The sequence below is a fragment of the Delphinus delphis genome, chromosome 11 (genome assembly GCF_949987515.2).
Source record: "Delphinus delphis chromosome 11, mDelDel1.2, whole genome shotgun sequence".
Classification (NCBI taxonomy): Eukaryota; Metazoa; Chordata; class Mammalia; order Artiodactyla; family Delphinidae; genus Delphinus; species Delphinus delphis.
Genome location: NC_082693.1, coordinates 1,274,087 through 1,294,892, shown reverse-complemented (window position 1 = coordinate 1,294,892; position 20,806 = coordinate 1,274,087). Strand labels below are relative to the sequence as shown.

The 20,806-nt window shown below is 42.1% G+C and overlaps 1 protein-coding gene across 3 annotated transcripts in view; it reads left to right on the top strand.

Moving 5' to 3' along the window:
• BCL2L13 (BCL2 like 13) overlaps positions 1 to 20,806 on the top strand; it is a 64,894-nt gene that overhangs the window by 21,555 nt on the left and 22,533 nt on the right. For 2 of the 3 annotated variants that reach the window (XM_060024043.1, XM_060024045.1), the window contains exons 3-4: positions 15,008 to 15,115; positions 17,130 to 17,286. In XM_060024043.1, the coding sequence (XP_059880026.1) occupies positions 15,008 to 15,115; positions 17,130 to 17,286 (265 nt within the window). Of the gene's footprint in view, positions 1 to 15,007; positions 15,116 to 17,129; positions 17,287 to 19,964; positions 20,050 to 20,806 lie in introns of all 3 variants that reach the window. The other variant, XM_060024044.1, reaches the window with a different exon arrangement.

The window sequence follows — 20,806 nt, the reverse complement described above, 5'->3', positions numbered from 1 at the left end:
TGGTTCCCCTGCCCTCAAGGACCATAGGGCAATGCCATGAACCCACGGGGTGGCCTTTCAAGCAGGAGTCGTGGTGCAGCTGAGGAACCCGGTCCTGAGGGCTCAGCACCTTCTGCAGCAGACAGTAAGCAAGTCAAGTTCCCTTTGCCGAGGAGTGAGCAGTCACGTGGTCGTTGGAGCTGCCTGATTGCCTTCACTGCCAGCTGTGGAGAGGGCTCGGTCAAAGGGCAGTCAGGCCTTCAGTTTACCATGCTCAGCAAGGCCGTACAGGGATGCTTGGGGCTCACAGCAGGCTGCTGCTCCCAGCCATCCACCCCTCAGATTACATGCAGTGAAATCCATTCATTTGTTTCATGTAACACCTGATTAAGGTTATCATCCACAGAACCCAAATGAGCGTAATGGAGAGAATAATTCTGCAGTGTTGATCCCAGCCATCTACCTTGGGACCCCAGATTCAGCCAAGCGAGTAAGTCCCACAGGGACTAGCAGGACTTTTTTCAGATAATCACTTATTTTTCTTCCTTAGCATGTGTGGATTGCTCCACCTAACCAGTAGTAATAATCCAACTCAGCAGGAGGTATTGGTAGCCACACGTCCTCCTCCCTCTTCATCCAGGATGTAGGCCAAGACCAGTCTCTTGTACTCCACACAAGGGCATTTAGACTAACCTGATCTCCTAGGGCTGCCGTCTCATGGGCTGTGGTAGCTAAAGATAAGGATAGGTTCCTGGTTGTTACCTGTGTGACATGAACTCCCACACCAGGGAACAGTGGACCCAGGAGTCAGCGTGTCCCTGGGTAGGATGGCCTTCTCAGTCCATGGGGGTGCCATTGACTCTTAGGGACATTGTCCAGGGCAGGGTTGGCAAACAGCAGGCCTTGTGATTTTAGCTTTAGTTCATTAAGAAACATTTTCAAGTCTGCAGTGAAAGCTAGTTTCCAAAGCTACTCATCATTTGATAATAGTGGTTGAGGGCGGTTCTTCTTCCTCAGAAAAACCTTGGTGTCACTTTTGAGCTCAAAAAATTGCAGTGAAATGCTACCACTCTTTAGACATTGAACTGCTATGTGATAGGGTATGTCAGGATATCCAGCTTAGACTTCTGACCAAAATTCACGAAGCTAATGATTAAGTCCATGACAGCGAGTGAAGTTCACTGTTGAAACTCCTGGTTCATTATACAGGATGGATTTAAATATTTTCCAGAGTACCTACTGAGGAATACAGTGAATGAGCATAGGTGTTAAATACCTTGCATTTTCAGTCCTTGTAAATTCGTCTTTTTCTGCTCCACACAGTTTTGCCACTATCAGTAACACAGCTTGGCGGGTTCCGCTCCGGGGTGTGGTGAATCCGCGTCTCCACGGCTTCTTTGCGGGCGTCCCGTGCGTGGTTGCTCTCTGCAGGCTGTGGCGGCTCTTGAGTCGGTTCCGGCGCGGCGCTGCCCCTAGAACAGGTGACCGCTGAGCCTCAGCCGTCTGTCGGGGCCGAGGAAGGCCCCTCAGAGTCGTCGCCTTGTAGTTCAGTTAATTGTTGATGTTGTTCTCAGTGTCCTGAACTCACGGAGCAGCTGTTCTCTTCAAAAGACGAATAGTATTCAACTTTTGTTTTTTCTGGACACATTTCTTCAGCTGCTGCAGTCAAACACAAGTTCCTTCCTTGGCTAACAGTGGAGCCCCTTAGGAACTTTGGTTGTGGCCGCGTTTTCGTTGCTTATTTCACAAGGAAATTTGTGATGAGGTGTTCCATTTAAAATTTTCTGATTTTTCTGATGGACTGTCCAGAGTTGGGAATCCGGTGATGAGCGCCTTCAGCCTGGCAACAGTGGCACACGTCGTGCTCCTTCGCACAGTCAGGCCACCCAGGACTGTGCCGTCTCGTGTGGTGACAGGATGATCTGTGCTCCCCTGTGTCTGAGGAGCGCGACGTCCCAAGTCCAGCTCTGTTCTTGTGTTGGCATGTGCTCGTGCACAGGTGCAGTGAGGCTGGGGGTGCGACAGTGCCCTTGTGCCCCTGCCGTGTCCCTGCTGCGCGGGCTTTGTGGACGGCTCGTCTCCACTGTCGCTGGAGCTGCGTGGGGAATGCACGGCTGGGTGAGCGTGGCTCAGTTACGCTTTATTTTCGGGCACGGAATTTCCTGTGATTTTTACATGTCACGAAGTACTAATCTTGCCTTTTTTTCAGGCATGTAAAGACGTAAAAACCATTCTTAGTTTGTGGGCCGTGTAAAAATATGCAGGGGGCAGGTTTGGCTGATGGGCCCTAATTTGCTAACCCCCAATGACAGTGCAGAAGGAACATTGTTCTTCTCATTATTGAGGAGCTCAGTCTATTTATGCACAAAACTAAATGCTGTGTTTTTGTTCTTTTATTTTTGGCTGCGTTGGGTCTTCGTTGCTGTGCACGGGCTTTCTCTGGTTGAAGCGAGCGGGGGCTACTCTTGGTTGCGGTGCGCAGGCGTCTCATTGCGGTGGCTTCTCTTGTCGCGGAGGGTGGGCTCTAGGCACGCGGGCGTCAGTAGTTGTGGCACATGGGCTTAGTAGTTGTGGCACACAGGCTTAGGTGCTCCGTGGCATGTGGGATCTTCCTGGACCAGGGATCAAACCCGTGCCCCCTGCATTGGCAGGCGGGTTCTTAACCACTGCACCACCAGGGAAGTCCCTGTTCTTTTTTTATATTAAGCCCAAATCCGTTTCCTTTAATCATATTTCTTTTTTTACTAAAATAATTCTTTTTAATTGTATAAGTTATATATGTGTATTTGAAAGTATTCAGAAAGGTAAAAAAGTGAAAGAAAAAAATCCTATAATCCAGTAACTGAAATAATGAAATATTAACATTTTCCCATTTTTATAGATACATATAAACTTGAATTTATGGTTTACAAAACTGAGATCATGTACATGCCATTTTGTAACATTTAAAAAATTAACAATAGACTTGAATATCTGTCCACATCAATAAATAGATATCTACGGTCTCCTACTGTAGGGTATTTAGGTGGTTCACCAGTGTTTGCTGGTAGAAGGCAATCTGTCAGCCTGCAGATTTTCTCTCCAGTTCTAGCTTCATTTACGTTTCTATAACCTTCCCCTGCTAGTTATAGCCTGATAGGTCTAGAAAAACACTATTTAATAGAACTTTATGCAGTGATGAAAATGTTCTGTTTCTGCTCTTTTCAGTATTACAGTCACAAGTCACATGTGAATACTTGAAATATGACTAGTGCAACTGAGAAACGGAATTTTTAATTTTATTTAATTTTTAAAAAAATATTTACTTATTGGCTGTGTTGGGTCTTCGTTGCTGCGCGTGGGCTTTCTCTAGTTGTAGAGAGTGGGGACTACTCTTCGATGCGGTGCGCAGGCTTCTCATTGTGGTGGCTTCGCTTGTTGTGGAGCACGGGCTCTAGAGTGCAGGCTCAGTAGTTGTGGTGCACAGGCTTAGTTGCTCAGTGGCATGTGGGATCTTCCCAGACCAGGGCTTGAACCCGTGTCCCCTGCATTGGCAGGCGGATTCTAAACCACTGCGCCACCAGGGAAGCCCTAATTTTATTTAATTTTTATTTAAACTTAAAAAGCTGCATGTGGCTAGTGGCTGTAATATTATTAGACACACAGGTCTAGAACTCAGTTTTTTATCTTCCTCTCTAAGCTAGCCCGTGTTCTTACAGTGATTTGTTAAGGGTACCACCTGCTATCCAGGCTTGAAGCACAGGGGTCATCCTTTAACTCTTATCTCTGCTTCCTTCCCTATTTGTCGACTGTTATCAGCTGTTTCAATTGTGTGACGATTCTCCCATTATCCTTCAGGTCCTGCCTCAAAGTATTGCAAATGTCTCCTGATTTTTCTTCTTCATTTCATGTTTTCTCCGTCATGTATTTTGCATGCTACAAGCAGACTGAGCTTCCTCATATTGCCTCTTACATGGAGAACCCACAGTTCCTCCCTTTTCCCTCAGGCTGTTCTACAGAAGAGACTTCCGCTGGTTTTCCTGATCCTATTACCTGTTGTGTCTCATGTCTGTCATTGCCTTGGACTGTAAACAAGCTATGCTTATTCCTATCTGTATTTTTCCCCTTGAGCTGAGCTGCTCTAGAATAGTAGACTTCTCTGGTAGTGGTTCCTGCTGCTTCCCCTGTCTGTTCTTGTCTCCTTCCCGGGCCCCTGGGAAACTGCATTTAGGCAGGACCATACGACTAGTCCTAGCCAGTGAAATGTGAGTGCATGGGGTTTGTGGCACTTGTAGGCTGTGACATTTAAGAGCCAGTATGCCTCCTCCCCGTTTTTTTTCCCTTGCCTTGTGGATTTAAGGGGGATGTACGTTCCTAAGGGCATAGCTGTAGTAGGGCAGGACCACCATCAGGCAGGATTGCTGAGTGACTGCATGACAGTTTCCTTGCCTCCAATTTCCCGGGTTAGATATGGAGCACAAGGGAGAGATGGGACCTTTGGGTTAAGTTGCTGAAATTGCTGGCTTTATTTATCACTGCCGCATAGACTACCCTGTCCTAATTAACATATCTCCCATATTTACACATCAGGGTGACCAGCTGTCCAGTTTGCCCAGGAGTGAGTAAAACTGGGAAAATCCTGGGCAAACTGGGTGAGTTGGTCACCCTAATACATAAAGTACTTCCCCATCTACCCAAATTCCACTTATTTATGATATTTCTTAACTGTAACAGATTTCATGCTCACAAAAAACCAGGCCTTTTCAACCCCTGTGGTTTATTAAGTTTGTGAGGACCTTAAGCAATTACATAAGCCTGTGTTGATCAACTTTTCCCCCCTGCTTGAGCATAGAATTTTTTTCTACCTGAACATTGTAGGATCTGAGGAGTTTACCTGCTTTGACGTTTTTGTTTTGTTTTTGAAATTTGGTTGTTACCCTCGTATTGTCTCCTTAAGCCTGAGCACAGGGTATTACGTCAGTACGTAAATACAGATGTGCATGCTAGCTTCTCAGAAGGAAAAGTGAGGCTCTACCTGCTGCCTTTGCCGCTTTGCTGCCCGATTTGTTACCGAAAATGCGATACAGAGCTCCCTTCTGTGCCACGCTGCTAGAAATAGGGCCTGCTGCAGCATGCATGGGTGCAATGTGGTTAGGGTTTGGTTTCAAATTCATGAAGCAGTAGGTGTGAAAAGAAGAGGCTAAAGGATGTGACCCTATTCGTGACTCAAGATTTCTGTCACGTTAAATGTCTTTCATTTTTTCCTAAGTGAGTCATGTGCTGGGTACGTACTTTTCCATAAATAGTTAACTCTGAACTTTTCCAGAAGTTGTCAGCTCTTCCAGACTGTGTTAGTTTGTTGAATATGTTCAAGATTATATATTCTGACTAGTAGAAGTCCTGTTGACTTGCATATATGATGCCAGATGGTAACTTGTTATGTTCAACTTTGCATCTTTTAATATAGAGCACCTTGATGTTGTAGTCATTGATAGGGATTTAGTAAGACATTTCTTAGGTTAGGAAGGAGAGTAAGTTCATGTCTGTTAATTAGTAATGTGACTGTCAAATACATGTCGTGATGCTGGCTTGTTATTCGTTCAGCCGTTAGGCACTAACCCCCATTCTCCCCTCCTCTCCCTCCCTAGGCAAACACTATTCTGCTTTCTGTCTCTGTGAATCTCATTTGAGTGGAATTGCACAATATTTGTTCTTTTGCGTCTGGCTTATTTTGCTTAGTATAATGTCTTTAAGGTTCATCCATGTTGTAGCCTGTTTCAGAATTTTACTCCTTCTTAATGCTGAATCATACTACATTGTATGCATAAGCACATTTTGTTTATCTGTTTGTCTACTGATGGATATTGGATTATTTCTACCTGTCGACTATTGTGAACAATGCTGTTATAAACATTTCTGTACAAATAATCTGTTTGAGTCTCTGCTTTCAGTTCTTTTGGGCATATACCCAGGTGTAGAATTGGTGGGTCATTCTATGTTTAATTTTTTTGAGGACGTGCCATCCTTTTTTCCCACAGTAGCTGCATCATTTTACATTCCAGTCAGCAATGCACGGGGGTTCCAGTTACTCCACACCCTCACCAGTGCTTGTTGTTTCCTGCTCTTTTTGTAACAGTCATCCTAATGGGTGTGAAGTGGTATCTCACTGTGGTTGCTCGTTTCTTTTTATTGCTGAATAATATATCATTGTGTGGATGTACCATAGTTTTTTTATCCAGTCTCCTATTGAAGAACATCTTGGTTACTTCCAAGTTTTGGCAATTATATGTAAAGCTGTTATAAACATTCATGTTCAGGTTTTTATGTAGATATAAGTTTTCAACTCATTTGGGCAATATCGAGGAACATGATTGCTAGATTGTGTGGTACGAGTATGTTTAGCTTTGTAAGAAACTACCAAGCTGTCTTCTAAAGTGGCTGTACCATTCCCGCCAGCAGTGTATGAGGGTTCCAGTTTCTCTTCATCTTTGCCAAACTTGCTATTGTCCATGTTTTTTATTATAGCTATACTGGTGGTGTGCAGTGGCACCTCATTGTGGTTTTAATTTGCATTTCCCTAGTAGCTAATGATGTTGAACATCCTTTTTTTTTTAAAATAAATTTATTTTATTTATTTTTGGCTGCGTTGGTTCTTCATTGCTGTGTGCAGCTTTCTGTAGTTGCAGTGAGCGGGGGCTACTTTCGTTGCGGTGCACGGGCTTCTCGTTGTGGTGGCTTCTCTTGTGGAGCACGGACTCTAGGGTGCATGGGCTTCAGTAGTTGTGGCTCGTGGGCTCTAGAGTTCTGGCTCAGTAGCTGTGGCGCACGGGCTTAGCTGCTCTGCGACATGTGTGATCTTCCCGGACCAGGGCTCGAACCTGTGTCCCCTGCATCGGCAGGCGGATTCTTAACCGTTGCGCCACCAGGGAAGCCCTGCAGTTGGAAGTTTTGGTAGGGATTACATTGGATCTGTAGATCACTTTGGGGAGTATCACCATCTCAAATCAATTTTTCAAGACAGGTTCTCATAACCCGATCCCAATAGTGGTTCACAATTCATTATTTCCAGAGATGTGTACTGTTTAATTGTTTTACATTCTTTCTATCAGGAACAGGAGATGTTTGATCCTGACTACTATGAACCCAGAGTTTGAGTGGGTGCTCGTTGGATTTTCTTTGCATTCTTCTCTTTAGATCCGTCCTTCCTCAAATCTCTCCCCTAATCTGCAGGATAGCTGGGGATGTGGTAACACTGGAGCCTGAAAACTACTGTTATGATTGACTATTTTGGAATTTCGTTGTTTCTTTTTTTTTTTTTTTCTTTTTTAGCTGTGTTGGGTCTTCGTTGCTGTGCGTGAGCTTTCTCTAGTTGTGGCGAGCAGGGGCTACTCTTCATTGCGGTGGCTTCTCTTGTTGTGGAGCATGGGCTCTGGGCACGTGGGCTTCAGCAGTTGCATCAGGCGGGCTCAGTAGTTGTGGCGTGCGGGCTTAGTTGCTCTGTGGTATGTGGGATCTTTCCAGACTAGGGCTCAAACCCGTGTCCCCTGCATTGGCAGGCAGACTCCCAATCACTGCACCACTGGGGAAGTGTAGAATTTGTTTCTTAAAAATCTGGTTTCTTACTCGTCCAGTATGGTATCATTTGGAGTATTTGTTTTTTCTGTTGAATGAATAATTGAACTGTGTTGTCTGTACTATTCAGTAGATGTTTGATTATAATCTGATTTGATTATAATTTGATTATAATTATTTACTTATAATTATTTGGGTTGTCAAGAGCAGTATTTGTCAAGTCTAATTGCCTGAACACTTACTAAAACAAAGATTATGGAGCCCTGCCCCAGACCTACTGAACCAGATGCTCCATACTGGGTCCTGGGAATCTGTATCTTTAATTATTACTTCGTTATTATTTAATATTCTCTCAGTAATTTTAATGTGCCCCAGTTTGGGGAACCATAGATTTAGAAAGCATTTGCTCTGGAAGGTCTAGGCCATACATAGAGCTGTTCTCAGCTTGTTGGTCTGATATTCGTTTTGAGTGCATTTCAGGGCTGGAGTATGATGATTGCTGACTCACCTGACCCTTCCTTTGACACGGAGGTGGGTGGGATTTAGTGTACTAAAGTCTGTTTATCTTTGAGATATTTTTCTGGGTTTATAGTGCAGGATTTATGCTGCATTGGTGCTACTGCATAGCTCTGTGCTTTTGAAAATCAGGGTGGGGTGGGGGCTGGTTGAATGAAAAGCAGTGAATCTGTCTGTGTCATTGGTTATTAAAGAAATAGCCTTTTGTATCCTGACAGCAGTAGACTTTTTCTGGTTTAGGTTTTCCACATGGCTTATTATCAAGTATGACAACTTGTCGTGTGTAATTAGCATCACATTAGTCTCATGAGAATAGGTACGCCTTTAATCAGCTGCTTTTCTTTAATCGGGCAGGATGAGGCATGCGGTAACCAAGACATTCCTGTCATTTACTTTGCGGCCTGGTGTTGGTGTTGGTGGTGCTGTGATGGGTATGAGGGTGTGTATGTGTCTTAGGTGTGCAGATTTTCCTGAAAGGGGCAGATGGCAGATAAAACATTCATATATTCCTTATTTTTCATTCATTGTACTTCAAAAATTGTAATTGTATGTTTTTGAATTCAGTAATAATTTTACTTGTCAGAATATCTACTTTCTAATCTTCTTTCTGTATAATTTATTTGAGCTTGGGCAAGTCATTTCTGAAAACTCTCATAAGCTTGGAGATGGCGGTTGAGGTCTTATTCTTTCCATTCCTCCTCCTCAGTGTTCTCCATCACAATCCATCACCATAAATAAATGTTCTCATTACCGTCCTGTGTAGGTAGCTGTTCTGTATTCTTACTCTCTTACATAAAATGACTACTCATTTTCTTTATTTCTTTTAACTTTTGTCATTTGAGGTAGCCTCAGAATATACTGATAACTTTTTTTAATTCCTCTGAATCTATTTATAACTTTTTTTTTGTCTTTTTCTTGTGTCCTTTCTTTCCAGCAGAGTTGTTGTGTTATACATCGTAATGCTTTGAGTCTTCATCACAGTGACAGTGATAGCTATTGCTATCAAGTATTCGTGTACTTTTTTAGTCCTTACTTGACCCAAGTCTAGGACAAAGGGACTACCTCAAATATTTTGTAGTTTGTAATCAGGTAAGATTAATGATAATAAACTATAATATCATTGAATGGTATAAGACAGTATATATTTAAGTGTTAAAGTATGTGGCACAGATTAAATGATATACATGTTCAAACATCAGTGATACATAAGTAGTCAGTGAAGTTACTGTGGAAAAGTAGAGAGACTTAAATTGCTCCTTGCAGGGAATTCTCTGGCGGTCCAGTGGTTAGGACTTGGCACTTTCACTGCCGAGGGCCCGGGTTCAATCCCTGGGAGGGGAACTAAGATCCTGCAAGCCGCCTGGCGAAGCCAAAAAAAATTGGGACTTCCCTGGTGGTTCAGTGGTTGGGAATCCGCCTGCCAATGCAGGGTATATGGGTTTGAGCCCTGGTCCGGGAAGATCCCACGTGCCACAGAGCAACTAATCCCGTGCGCCACAACTACTGAGCCTGCGTTCTAGAGCCCGCGAGCTACAACTACCGAGCCCGCACGCCTAGAGCCCGTGCTCCGCAACAAAGAGGAGCCCCCACTTGCCGCAACTGGAGAAAGCCCCTGCGCAGTGACAAAGACCCAACCACAGCCATAAATAAATATATTAATTAATTAATTTTAAAAAATTGGTCCTTGCAGGGTGGACAGAATTAAATAATCAGGAAAAGGAAGAGCAGTCCAGGTTAGGTAAAAATGTCTTTTTTGGTTAGTGAAGAAATTGGCAGTGAGTTCATACTGGGTGGGAAGAGGAATTAATTTTTAAAAATTTCTTACCATATATCATTTAATGTGCCTTATAATTAATACATAATGGGAATAAATAAATAAATTCCAATCAAGTCAGAATAGGAAGACTCTACATTTCCATAGTGGGAATAATAGATCATAGATATGTAGTCTATAGGGTCCTATACAGTAATCCTAGCATTGAGCAGTGAATTTGGTTCTGAGGCAAAGCCAAAAATAAGTGAAGGTATACAGTAGGTCCTCCTCCATGGGGAATATGGTCCAAGATTCTCAGGGGATGCCTGGAACGGTGCCAGTTAGTACCAAACCCTGTGTGTACTGGTGTTTTCCTATAATAATGGGTGGATAGTGTATACAGTCTGGATATGCTGGGTGTGTTTCAGGTCTCAGGTGGGATGGAGCAGGACCCCACCAGATTTCACGACACTAATCAGAATGGTGTGTAATATAAAAATAACGAATTTTATTTCTAGAATTTACTATTCAGTATTTTCCAGCTGTGGCAGATTGCAGGTAACTGAAACCACAAAGGGGACTATTGCATTTAGTTCCCAGGATTTTTTTCCCCATAACCAGAAGCTATACTATTTTCTTTAAAGTGGAATGTTATTCTTTAAGAGAATTGTTTTTTCACTTAGAGCTTTATTACATAAGGCACAGAGAAATGCAGTAGAAAATGTCAATATCAAATACTGTATTACATTTCAAGACACTTTCTTAATGTAATTGTGGATAAAAGCTAAGGAAATGGCACCAAAGTGCAGCTCAGTTATAACAAATAGGTAATATTATCTGGGGATTTTTCTGATGATCCAGCTTAATTTGAGTATAAAATCTAGAATGCAAGGAATGGAGGGACTACTTCTCTTGTCAGGAAGCCTTATAAAAAGGTTCATCCAGCAGGTTGTATTCCCTGGAAAGAGTCTGAAATATTCAGGAGTTCTGTATTTCTGATTAAGGGCAGGTCAGAAGCAAGCTGGCCGATGTTGAGTTTGAGATGTTTTTGCAGAACTTAAAAGGCTAACCCAAGCTCTTCAGCATGGTGCTCACCCTGCTTCTGCTGTGGAAGTGCATGTGAAGGAGGATCAGGTAGGTAAGAGAAGGGTTTGTCTTAAAAGTACTGTGTTCACTGTAGCTCATGGCAGTGACTGATCAAAATTCTTCCATTGTTGAGCACGCCAGAGATTATTTGAGCCTGGAAAAAGTTTGAAGGCAAGTCTCTTTGAGGCAGTCACATCTGCTGGAAATTTGGAAAACCAGGGACCTTCTGGTACTCAGAACTGTAGCTTCCTGGTAAAACTTCCCAGATGAATTTATTGTGAAATGTACCCTTATATTTAAAAAATTAACTTTCCTTCTGTGTTTTTTAATATAAATTAATGAAACTCTGTTGGACATGTGTTCAGGAAAAATATATATTTTAGTTTTATTTTTTTAATATTTATTTATTGGTTGCATCGGGTCTTAGTTGCAGCATGCAGGCTCCTTGTTGTGGTGCGCGGGCTTCTCTCTAGTTGTGGTACGTGGACTCAGTAGTTGCAGCATGTGGGCTTAGTTGCCCTGCGGCATGTGGGATCTTAGTTCCCCGACCAGGGATCGAACCGGTGTCCCCTGCATTGCAAGACGATTGTTAACCACTGGACCACCAGGGAAGTTTCTGTATTTTAGTTTTAGATCAATTGATATTAAGCCATTCTCTCTTGCAGCAATTGAAGAGTGAGAGTAACTGTTGGTGTTATAACAGACACTTTATGTCACTTAGCATTATCTAAACTGTCAGAAGGTTGTTTCTGCTGGTCCAGACTGTTAGAGTACTTAAAGCAGATTCTGTATAAGCATCATTGATTAGAAATCTGTGATAAGCTGATTCTGTTCACAGGGACAAGGTTTGGGGAAAGATCACTGTGCAATGGTAACAACCCATTTTAGAGAGTCAAAAGGATTGGTGGGTGGGAGCCACTATCTTTTGAGCATTTTTGATGTGGTGGAGCTTAACTAATTTATCTCACTGCCCTTGACAGCTTCTCTTTGTGGTAGGTATTATTTTCCTGTTTACGTAAGAGGAGAGGTTCAGGAAGATTATTTTCGTTGCCTAAAGTCACGTGTAATGAGCTGGAATGCTTGGCCTCAAAGCTTACCTTCCCCTTTACTGAGACACCTTCCAGGAAGCCAGATGGAGAGGGAGAATTTCAGTGAAAGAAATAAGATTGACCCCAAATAATTTCCCAGTCTGTGTTTGCCTTGTTTTAATAATGTTACGTATATTCTGGAAGTCACTTTACCTAGTGTAATGATATTAATCGGTGAAGTTGTAGAGCCGTCTAAACTACAGATTACTTTTAAAAGGAAAACCTGTTCTAATTATAAGCAGTACTTGAGATTTATTACAAGTCTGGAAGTGAAATAAGCCAGTTCCTGAAAGACAAATGTTGTATGATTCCACTTGCATAAAGTACTTAGAGTAGTCAGAATTGAGAGAGAAGTAGAATGGCGTTTGCCAAGGGCTGAGGAAAAGAGGTAATGGACAGTTACTGTGTAGTGGGTCTAGAGCTTCAGTTTTACGAAATGAAAAGAGTTCTGGAGATGGATGGTAGCACAACATTATGAATGTATTTAATACTACTGAACTGTACACTTAAAAATGGTTAAGATGGTAAATTTTGTGAGATGTATTTTACCACAGTAAAAAAAAAAATTGGAAAAACAAAGCCTATATGTAAAGATAGATGTTTATGCTTTTTGATTATTTACAAAGATTACCTTATTCATAGGATACATTTTGTCTTCAAATTTTGCGTAAGATTGTGTGTTTTTTTAAAATTTATTTTTGACTGTGTCAGGTCTTAGTTGCAGCATGCGGGATCTTTCTTTGCAGTTCATGGGCTTCTCTGTAATTGTGGCACTTGGGCTTAGTTGCCTGGTGTCATGCGGGATCTTAGTTCCCTGACCAGGGATCAAACCCTTGTCCCCTTCATTGGAAGGCAGATTCTTTTTTTTTTTTTTTTAATTATTTATTTTTGGCTGCATTGGGTCTTTGTTACTGCGTGTGGGCTTTCTCTAGTTGCAGCGAACAGGGGCTACTCTTCGTTGCGGTGCGCGGGCTTATCATTACGGTGGCTTCTCTTGTTGCGGAGCACGGGCTCTAGGCACACAGGCTTTAGTAGTTGTGGCACGTCGCGGGCTCAGTAGTTGTGGCGCACGGGCTTAGTGGCTCCGCGGCATGTGGGAACTTCCCAGACCACAGCTCAAACCTGTGTCCCCTGCATTGGCAGGTGGACTCTCAACCACTGCGCCACCAGGGAAGCCCTGGGAGAGGTTTTTAATTACTGATTCAATTTTATTACTGGCAGTGGGTTTATTCATATTTTCTTTTTCTTCCTGATTCAGTCTTGGGAGATTGCATGTTTCAAGGATTTATCTGTTTCTTCTAGGTTGTCCATCTTATTGGTGTACAGTTGTTTATCGTAGTTTCTTATAATCCTTTGTGTTTCTGTGGTGTGGATTGTATCCTCCTTCACTTTTTATTTTACTTGGGTCCTCTCTTTTTTCTTCATGAGTCTGGCTAAAGGTTTATCAATTTTGTTTATCTTTTCAAATAACCAGCTCTTAGTTTCATTGATCTTTTCTGAGTTTAGCCTCTGTTTCATTTATTTCTGCTCTGATCTTTATGATTTCTTTTCTTCTAACTTTGCACTTCATTTGTTCTTCTTTTTGTAGTTCTTTTAGGTGTAAAGTTAGTTTGGTTATTTGAGATTTTGCTTGTTTCCTGAGGTAGGCTTGTGTTGTTACAAGCTGCCCTCTTAGAACTGCTTTTGCTGCGTCCCATGGATTTGGGATTCTTGTGTTTCTGTCTCCGTTTGTCTACAGGTATTTTTTAATTTCCGTTTTGATTTCTTCAGTGACCCACTGGTTGTTTAGTAGCATATTGTTTTAGGTAATGTTTTAAAATTTTTATGTATATAGTTTCAACTAAGATATATTATATATATATATATATATATATATATATATATGTAGGCAGAAATGTTAAATGAAATGTCATTAAATAAAATATATATTAACCATGACATTGAGGGGATCCTTTCTGTTGCATTTCAACTAGAAACACCTAAGGAATTTTATATTTTCCACAAAAAATCCTTTTGAGGGTCTGAGTTTTATTTTAGTTAGTCTCAGCTCAGAAGGAAAGTGTTTTATGTAGCCTGAAGGAAAATTATTTTGGTCAACTTTGAAAGTTGAAATCTAATCAGATAATCTGTGAGATATAGAAATGTTTATTAACCTTTTAGTTTTCAAATGAATTTTAAAGACTTACAGATGCTATAAGTTTCTTGACCTAAATTAAATTAGTAAGCTCATCTTTGAATTCAGAATTTTTTGTTTGCAAAGGATGAAAGCATATTAAAGCCTAAAACCTCTGTTTAGAAAACTTGGCAGTGATACAAACAACTGTAAAAGTACTGGGAATATATAAAATAAATATATTCTGAATGGGAGGAGTGAGCTATCATGGTTGGATTCAGGGTTTCAGATGAAATGATGACACTCTGCCCCAAATATCTGGGGCAGGAAAAATGAGTAAATTGTTCAGCATCTGGTTTATTTTTCTCCTTTGGAGTCTTCCTCTTTGTTCTCCATTCTGTGCTACAGACCAGGACCTTACTTTTCCTTTTACTGCATGAGAATAGCTTGTGCCCCATACTTTTCGTATATTCATGGTTTTCTTAATTTGGAGGATATAAATCTTTTGATGATAATGGACCTTCTCTCTTGAGCTGCAGTTTGCAAGAAGATGTGAAGGTAAGGGGCCGTGAATGTCATTTTCAGGAGACATTATCACTGATGTAGACAGCCTTTTAGGTTTCCTTTCCTGTTATGTCAAAACTGTTTCTGAACTGTTTCCTTCCTAGCAGCCCAGCCAGATGAGGAGGAGGACACAGGCTGCATCAGTGGCTCTGTACTCACACTGGCCTGAATTCCAGTCACAGCTCCTCCATAGTCGTGGGACAACCTACCCAGGCCTCAGCTTCCTCATCTTTATGTTATCTCCTAGCCCCTAGTCAAGATCATGAGTTTTGATTTTGTATTTTCTGACTTAATGCTTAAAATCCTACCCATATTCTAATGTTTTCTTTCACTAGTAACCTTTCTTATTGGTTTCAGGGGTTCAACAGGATATAGCGTCACAATCTCTGGATCAAGAAGTTTTATTAAAAGTTAAAACTGAAATTGAAGAAGAGCTAAAATCCCTGGACAAAGAAATTTGTGAAGGTCTCTTTATCCTTATTTTCCTAGTTAATTAGCGGGTTGTTTGGTGTGGTGTTTTTTTTTTTGTTTTTTTTTTTACAGTGGAGTGTTCACAACATTACACAGCTTCATGGGTATAGGATTATAGGGGTGAAACTAGAAAGTACCTCTTTCTTTCCTGGGGGAATCTGTTCATAAGTTTCTAAACTATACCCAACAGAGTAGATGGAACCTTTTCTGGTGTTAAGTAATGGACTACACAGTCATGTTAAGGTACTACTTTCCGTTCAGTGTGATTGATATCTTTATATTAATAACACTAAAGGGAGAAATGTAAGTATGCTGCTTTCATTTCTCATGTGCTATAGATGGTGGTGGCACTGATAACATTTTTAACACCGCCAAAAGAAACACTGTATACGTTGACAGTAACTTCCCACTTCTAGTCCCACCAGCCCCCTGTCTCCATCCCCAATCCGTCTGCTTTCTGTCTCCATGCATTTGCCTGTTATGGGTCTACACGTAAATGGAATCATACACGGGGTGGTGTTTTGTGACCGGCTCTTTCACTTAGCATAGTATTTTCAAGGGTCATCCACGTGGTAGCACAGATCGGTACTTCATCCCATTGTATGAAGAATAATGCCCCACTGTGTAGATGCAGCACATTCATCAGCTGATGGCTGTTTAGGTGGATTCCACTTTTTGGCTGTTACGTATAATGATGCTGTGAATATTCATGTACAAGTTTTTGTGTAGATGTGTATTGCCCAGTGATTTTTATTTTTTTATTTTTAATTTTTGGGTTTTTTTTTTCTTTTTTTTTGGCCATGCCACGTGGCTTGCTGGATCTTAGTTCCCGACCAGGGATCAAACCCGGGCCCTCGGCAGTGAAAGTGCTGAGTCCTAACCACTGGACCGCCAAAGAATTCCCTGCCCAGTAATTTTTAACAAGAAAAAATAGAAATCATGTTTATAAATCAGCTCCCTGTTGAACATTAACAAGACCTAATGTTAATGTTCTCTTTTATTTTCCTTTACTGACATTTTTAACTGATTAATGTTATAACTCTGTTTTAATCCTTGCCCATTTCTGATAACAGTACTGCATGGCAAAATGGGCAAAAGGCAGAAAAGAAAATGGCAACGAAGGCTTATATGCACTTCCTCATCGAACCTGTATTCCCCAAGACTTAGCATCAGAGTGGGCGTTCTCAGGCTTGCTCAGACCGTGCAGCATCTGTGAACTTTGTAGCCATGTATATCTTTCTTGAAGAAATACATATTTAACTCTAGTGAAATTTGCAGCCTTCTAGGAGCAAGCTTTGCATTAATGCAATAAATGCTTTGTGGAGGTTATTGATAACCCTTGGGAGTGGGTACAAGCCACCTGCTTTCCTGGAGGTCTGTGCCCTGCACCCCATTTGTACCCTGGACCAGGGATGATCTGGCCTCTCCTTCCTGCAGTTAGAGCAGGGCTGCGTCTGTGTAACAGGGAGTGAGGAAGCAGAGGAGAAGCTGGCTGTGTGAGTGGGCAGCTTGTATACTTTTAAAATATATCCATGTGCATGATTGTGAGTTTGGAAGTTCACTCTAAAAGGGAATGAAAGTCATGAGGTCCTCTAAGGTGGAATAACTGATTAGAATCTGGTTTAAGAAGAGCCACATTTGTAAAGGTAAAAACAAATCTTGAGATCTTGAGGGGTGATAGAGCTGGGCGTTGCTCTCACTTATTCTCTGGCTGAGCGGGGCTGCGGTGATAGACAGAATTGGTTTGTGTATTTTGCCATGTCAGTTGAGCCTTTTTCTTCTCTTGAAACTAAGATTTTTCATAAAAATCTTTCCTTAAAAAAAAGAAGCCTCTAAATTGAAGGCCTTTTAAAGGAAACATTAATATCCCATGACGATTATCTGACATTTTTAACTGGCTTATAACTATCAGCTAGTTCCCGGTAGTTGGCATCTTAACCCCCTGAGCTTTTACAGCACAGCTTCTGACGTTGCTCATTAACTTGGGTTTTCCTTCTGTCGTCTTCAGCCTTCGCCAGCACAGGCTTCGACCGCCACACTTCGCCCGTGTTCAGCCCCGCAAACCCCGACAGCTCCGTAGAGGACTGCTTGGCTCACCTCGGGGAGAAGGCGTCGCAGGAGCTGAGGGCGCCTCTGCTCGGGGCCTTGCAGACGCTCCTCAGCCGGTGAGTCCCCACGGCCTCTGCGCTCTTAAGCCTCCGTTTTAGGTGAACAGTGTCACTTCTTTTCTCACTTACTTGTCTTCACTTTTTCTTTCTTTTTTTTTTTTTTTTTTGGTACGCGGGACTCTCACCGTTCTGGCGTCTCCCGTTGCGGAGCACAGGCTCCGGACGCGCAGGCCCAGCGGCCACAGCTCACGGGCCCAGCCGCTCCGCGGCACGCGGGACCTCCCCGGACCGGGGCACAAACCCGTATCCCCTGCATCGGCAGGCGGACTCTCAACCACTGTGCCACCAGGGAAGCCCCTACTTTTTCTTTTTTCGCTTTCCCAAATCATCTCTGTTTGCGTTTTGAGCAGTGATTTAATTGTTCCAGCATGAATTTGACCATTTGTATTTACTTGTTGGGCTGTCAGGTTTCAACAAATGCTTTCACCGGTTGTAAACACAAGCTATTTCGCTTGTGCTGACCACTTTTTACCAGCACTCCCTCGTGACCAGCGTAAGTGGAATGACTGGGGTTTTATTCATTGTACTGTGGGATTGACATTGTGTCCATATTTGGGGTGTCCCGGATGTTGCTACACTTTCGGGTTGCACACCTACCTGTGGAACTGATGCCACATTCCTACTGTGGAAACTTCTTTCCTAGCTGTCATGCTGGCTATTAAAGCCAAAGGCAAGAAGCTCATCATGAAAGTATATTAAGTAGAACCAAGTCATTTATTGTAAACCTTAAGAATTTTTTTCCCTTAATTCTTTTATGAGAATCATTAACAGATTGGTGTGAATTTAAAAAAATGTTTTTTAATGAAGATTGACGACTAACACAAGGTGAAGACTGTTCCTTCACTCAAGAGGCCAACATTCAGATGCCAGATTACTGTTGTAGTAAAGTAATCCCTTACTTCCACAAAGGCAAAGCTTATACGTTACCATTTGTTAGGAGAAAGCAGTTTGGGTCTAAGGATGATTCAGTTTGTTTCCGCATATTTTGGTGACATGAGCAAATGTAAAAATCCCAGCTATACATAAGAAACAGTGAAATGAAAATCATATTTGGATTTTCTTAACTTTATACATAGAAAGTTTAAAAATAAATGTGGAGAGAAGATTCTGGGTGTGGGGAAGTAAAACTGAGACAGGAAATCTGGAGGCACAGCGGTGGCTTTCAGAGTGCTGTGAGGAGGTGAGGCCCGCTCCACTCTGCTAAGCCAGAGCAGCCATGCTTGCATGGAGTTTGTATATTTAGCTTTCATCTTAGATTTGAAGGAGCCTACGCTTCGGCCAATACAAACATAAAGAACTTGTAAAAGCAGTTGGGACTGGGAGTAAAGTAACTGAGAAGCATAAGGCAAAAAGTGGTCTCCAGCTTTGATGCAGACTATTTGTGTCAAGTCATTTCCCTCTGTCCTAGCTTCTCTGTTCATTTCCACTTTACTGGGATATTACGAGCTCTCCAAAGAACAGCATTATAGTTTTATATATGTACAATGTATGTGAAGAACAGTATGGTAGTATATGTATTTGGAGTCCTTTTCATGATATACAGGACAAATTGATCTTTTCACTGCAAAGTAAATTGTATTTTAAAAAATACAGTCTTAGATGAATATTTGTTTTGTCTTCCCCCAAAACTTAACAACTTCAAAAAGTTATTAATATCCTGAAAATAACTGATGATGAACTAGAAGTATTATACAGGTTGATGGCAGTATTTTTAAGGTGGAAAATACTACTTATTCCCCCAAACAGTTTTGTTAAAGTAGGGAAACTAATCCTGAACTCTCCATACAGCCAAGCACCAGCAATCTGAAAAGTTTTTCCCCTGGAATTCCCTGGCAGTCCAGTGGTTAGGACTTCACCAGATTTTCACTGCCGAGGGCACAGGTTCGATCCCTGGTCGGGGGATCTAAGATTCTGTGAGCTGCACAGTGCAGCCAAAAAAAAAAAAGAAAAGAAGAGTTTTTCCCCTCCCCTTTCTTCTTTGCTGAATTCAAGTAACTCATTAGATAGGGCTGATTTTTTAACTACTTATTTTTCTACGTTTAAGATTTCCTTTGAGGGCTTCCCTGGTGGCGCAGTGGTTGAGAGTCCGCCTGCCGATGCAGGGGACGCGGGTTCGTGCCCTGGTCTGGGAAGATCCCACATGCCGCAGAGCGGCTGGGCCCGTGAGCCATGGCCGCTGAGCCTGCGCGTCCGGAGCCTGTGCTCCGCAACGGGAGAGGCCACAGCAGTGAGAGGCCCGCGTACCGCAAAAAAAAAAAAAGATTTCCTTTGAGTGTTTTAATCTGCTGGATCTTTTATGTGCATATATGTGTGTACGTATAATGTTTCAAATCATGTTTCATTCTGAAGGATGCTAAAGTACTTTAGCCTGATAGACTCCGCGTAAGGCCTGGCGTGGTGCACAGCGCAGCAGGCAGTTCAGGAAAGGCCATGAAGGGACTGATGCACGCAAGCAGAGCTGCAGGGAGCAACAGGCAGGTTAGATGGTGGCGTGTCTGCTTCAGGCCTGTGTTACAACCACCTAGTGTGTCGCCTGGGCCTTCAAACAGTTCTACGCGTACTTTAATGGCAGTGCGATAGCAGGAAGGTCGCACATAACATCTTATTAAGACGGTCATCCCTCATATCTTAACTCCTTCAATGTCACTATGCTGTTACGTTATATTGACTTACAGAAAAGAACTATACCTGTGTCATCAGAACTGTTTCCTGAGACATCTAGAGCCACACGCTGTCCAGCAGATAAAATGCAGGTCACATGTATGTAATTAAAAATTTTCTAGCAGCCACGTAAAGATATTAAATACAGATTTTAAATATATTTTATTTAACTCAATGTGTTAAAAATATTATAGTTGGAACATGTATTTATTATAAAAACTATTGGTGAGGTGTCGTAGGTTCTTTATTTTTAGCGAGTCTCTGCAGTCTGGTGTGTTCCTCAATAATAATGAGGATTATTGGACCTCATTACCCTGGTCCAGATGCTCCTTGGCTACATGGGGCATCAGTGTGTCATGGCCCATTTCAAAATCCTAGGAGCAGCGGCGTGTCCCTTGGAGCCAGCACTAACTGGGTGTGAATTCCTATTCCTCTGTTGCTGCTTGCAGCCCTGTGGATTTGGGACAGTCTCTTAGCTTTTCTGAGCTTCAGTTTCCTAGTGTGCAATAGAATATAAAACACAAATGTATAAAAATATAAAACCTAGCAATAGGCTACCAGTAAGTGTACCTGTTATCAATCTTAAATATTCATGGGCTGAAGAGATCACAGACCCGGGGTGGTCAGAGCAGAAAATGCCTTTGGAATGGATTTTAAAATCCTATAAAAGCAAGACGCCTCTCCTTTTTTTTACATATATGTTAATTCTTTGGCAACAAAAGGCGGTGGGGGGAGGGGGGAGGTCAATCTTTACTAATCTGTTGTCCGAGAGCCTTGGTGCCTTCATGTGTAAGTTGCTACGGAGTGTCTTTGTCGTTGGTGTTAATTTGCACGTGGGCCCACGCTGAGAATGCAG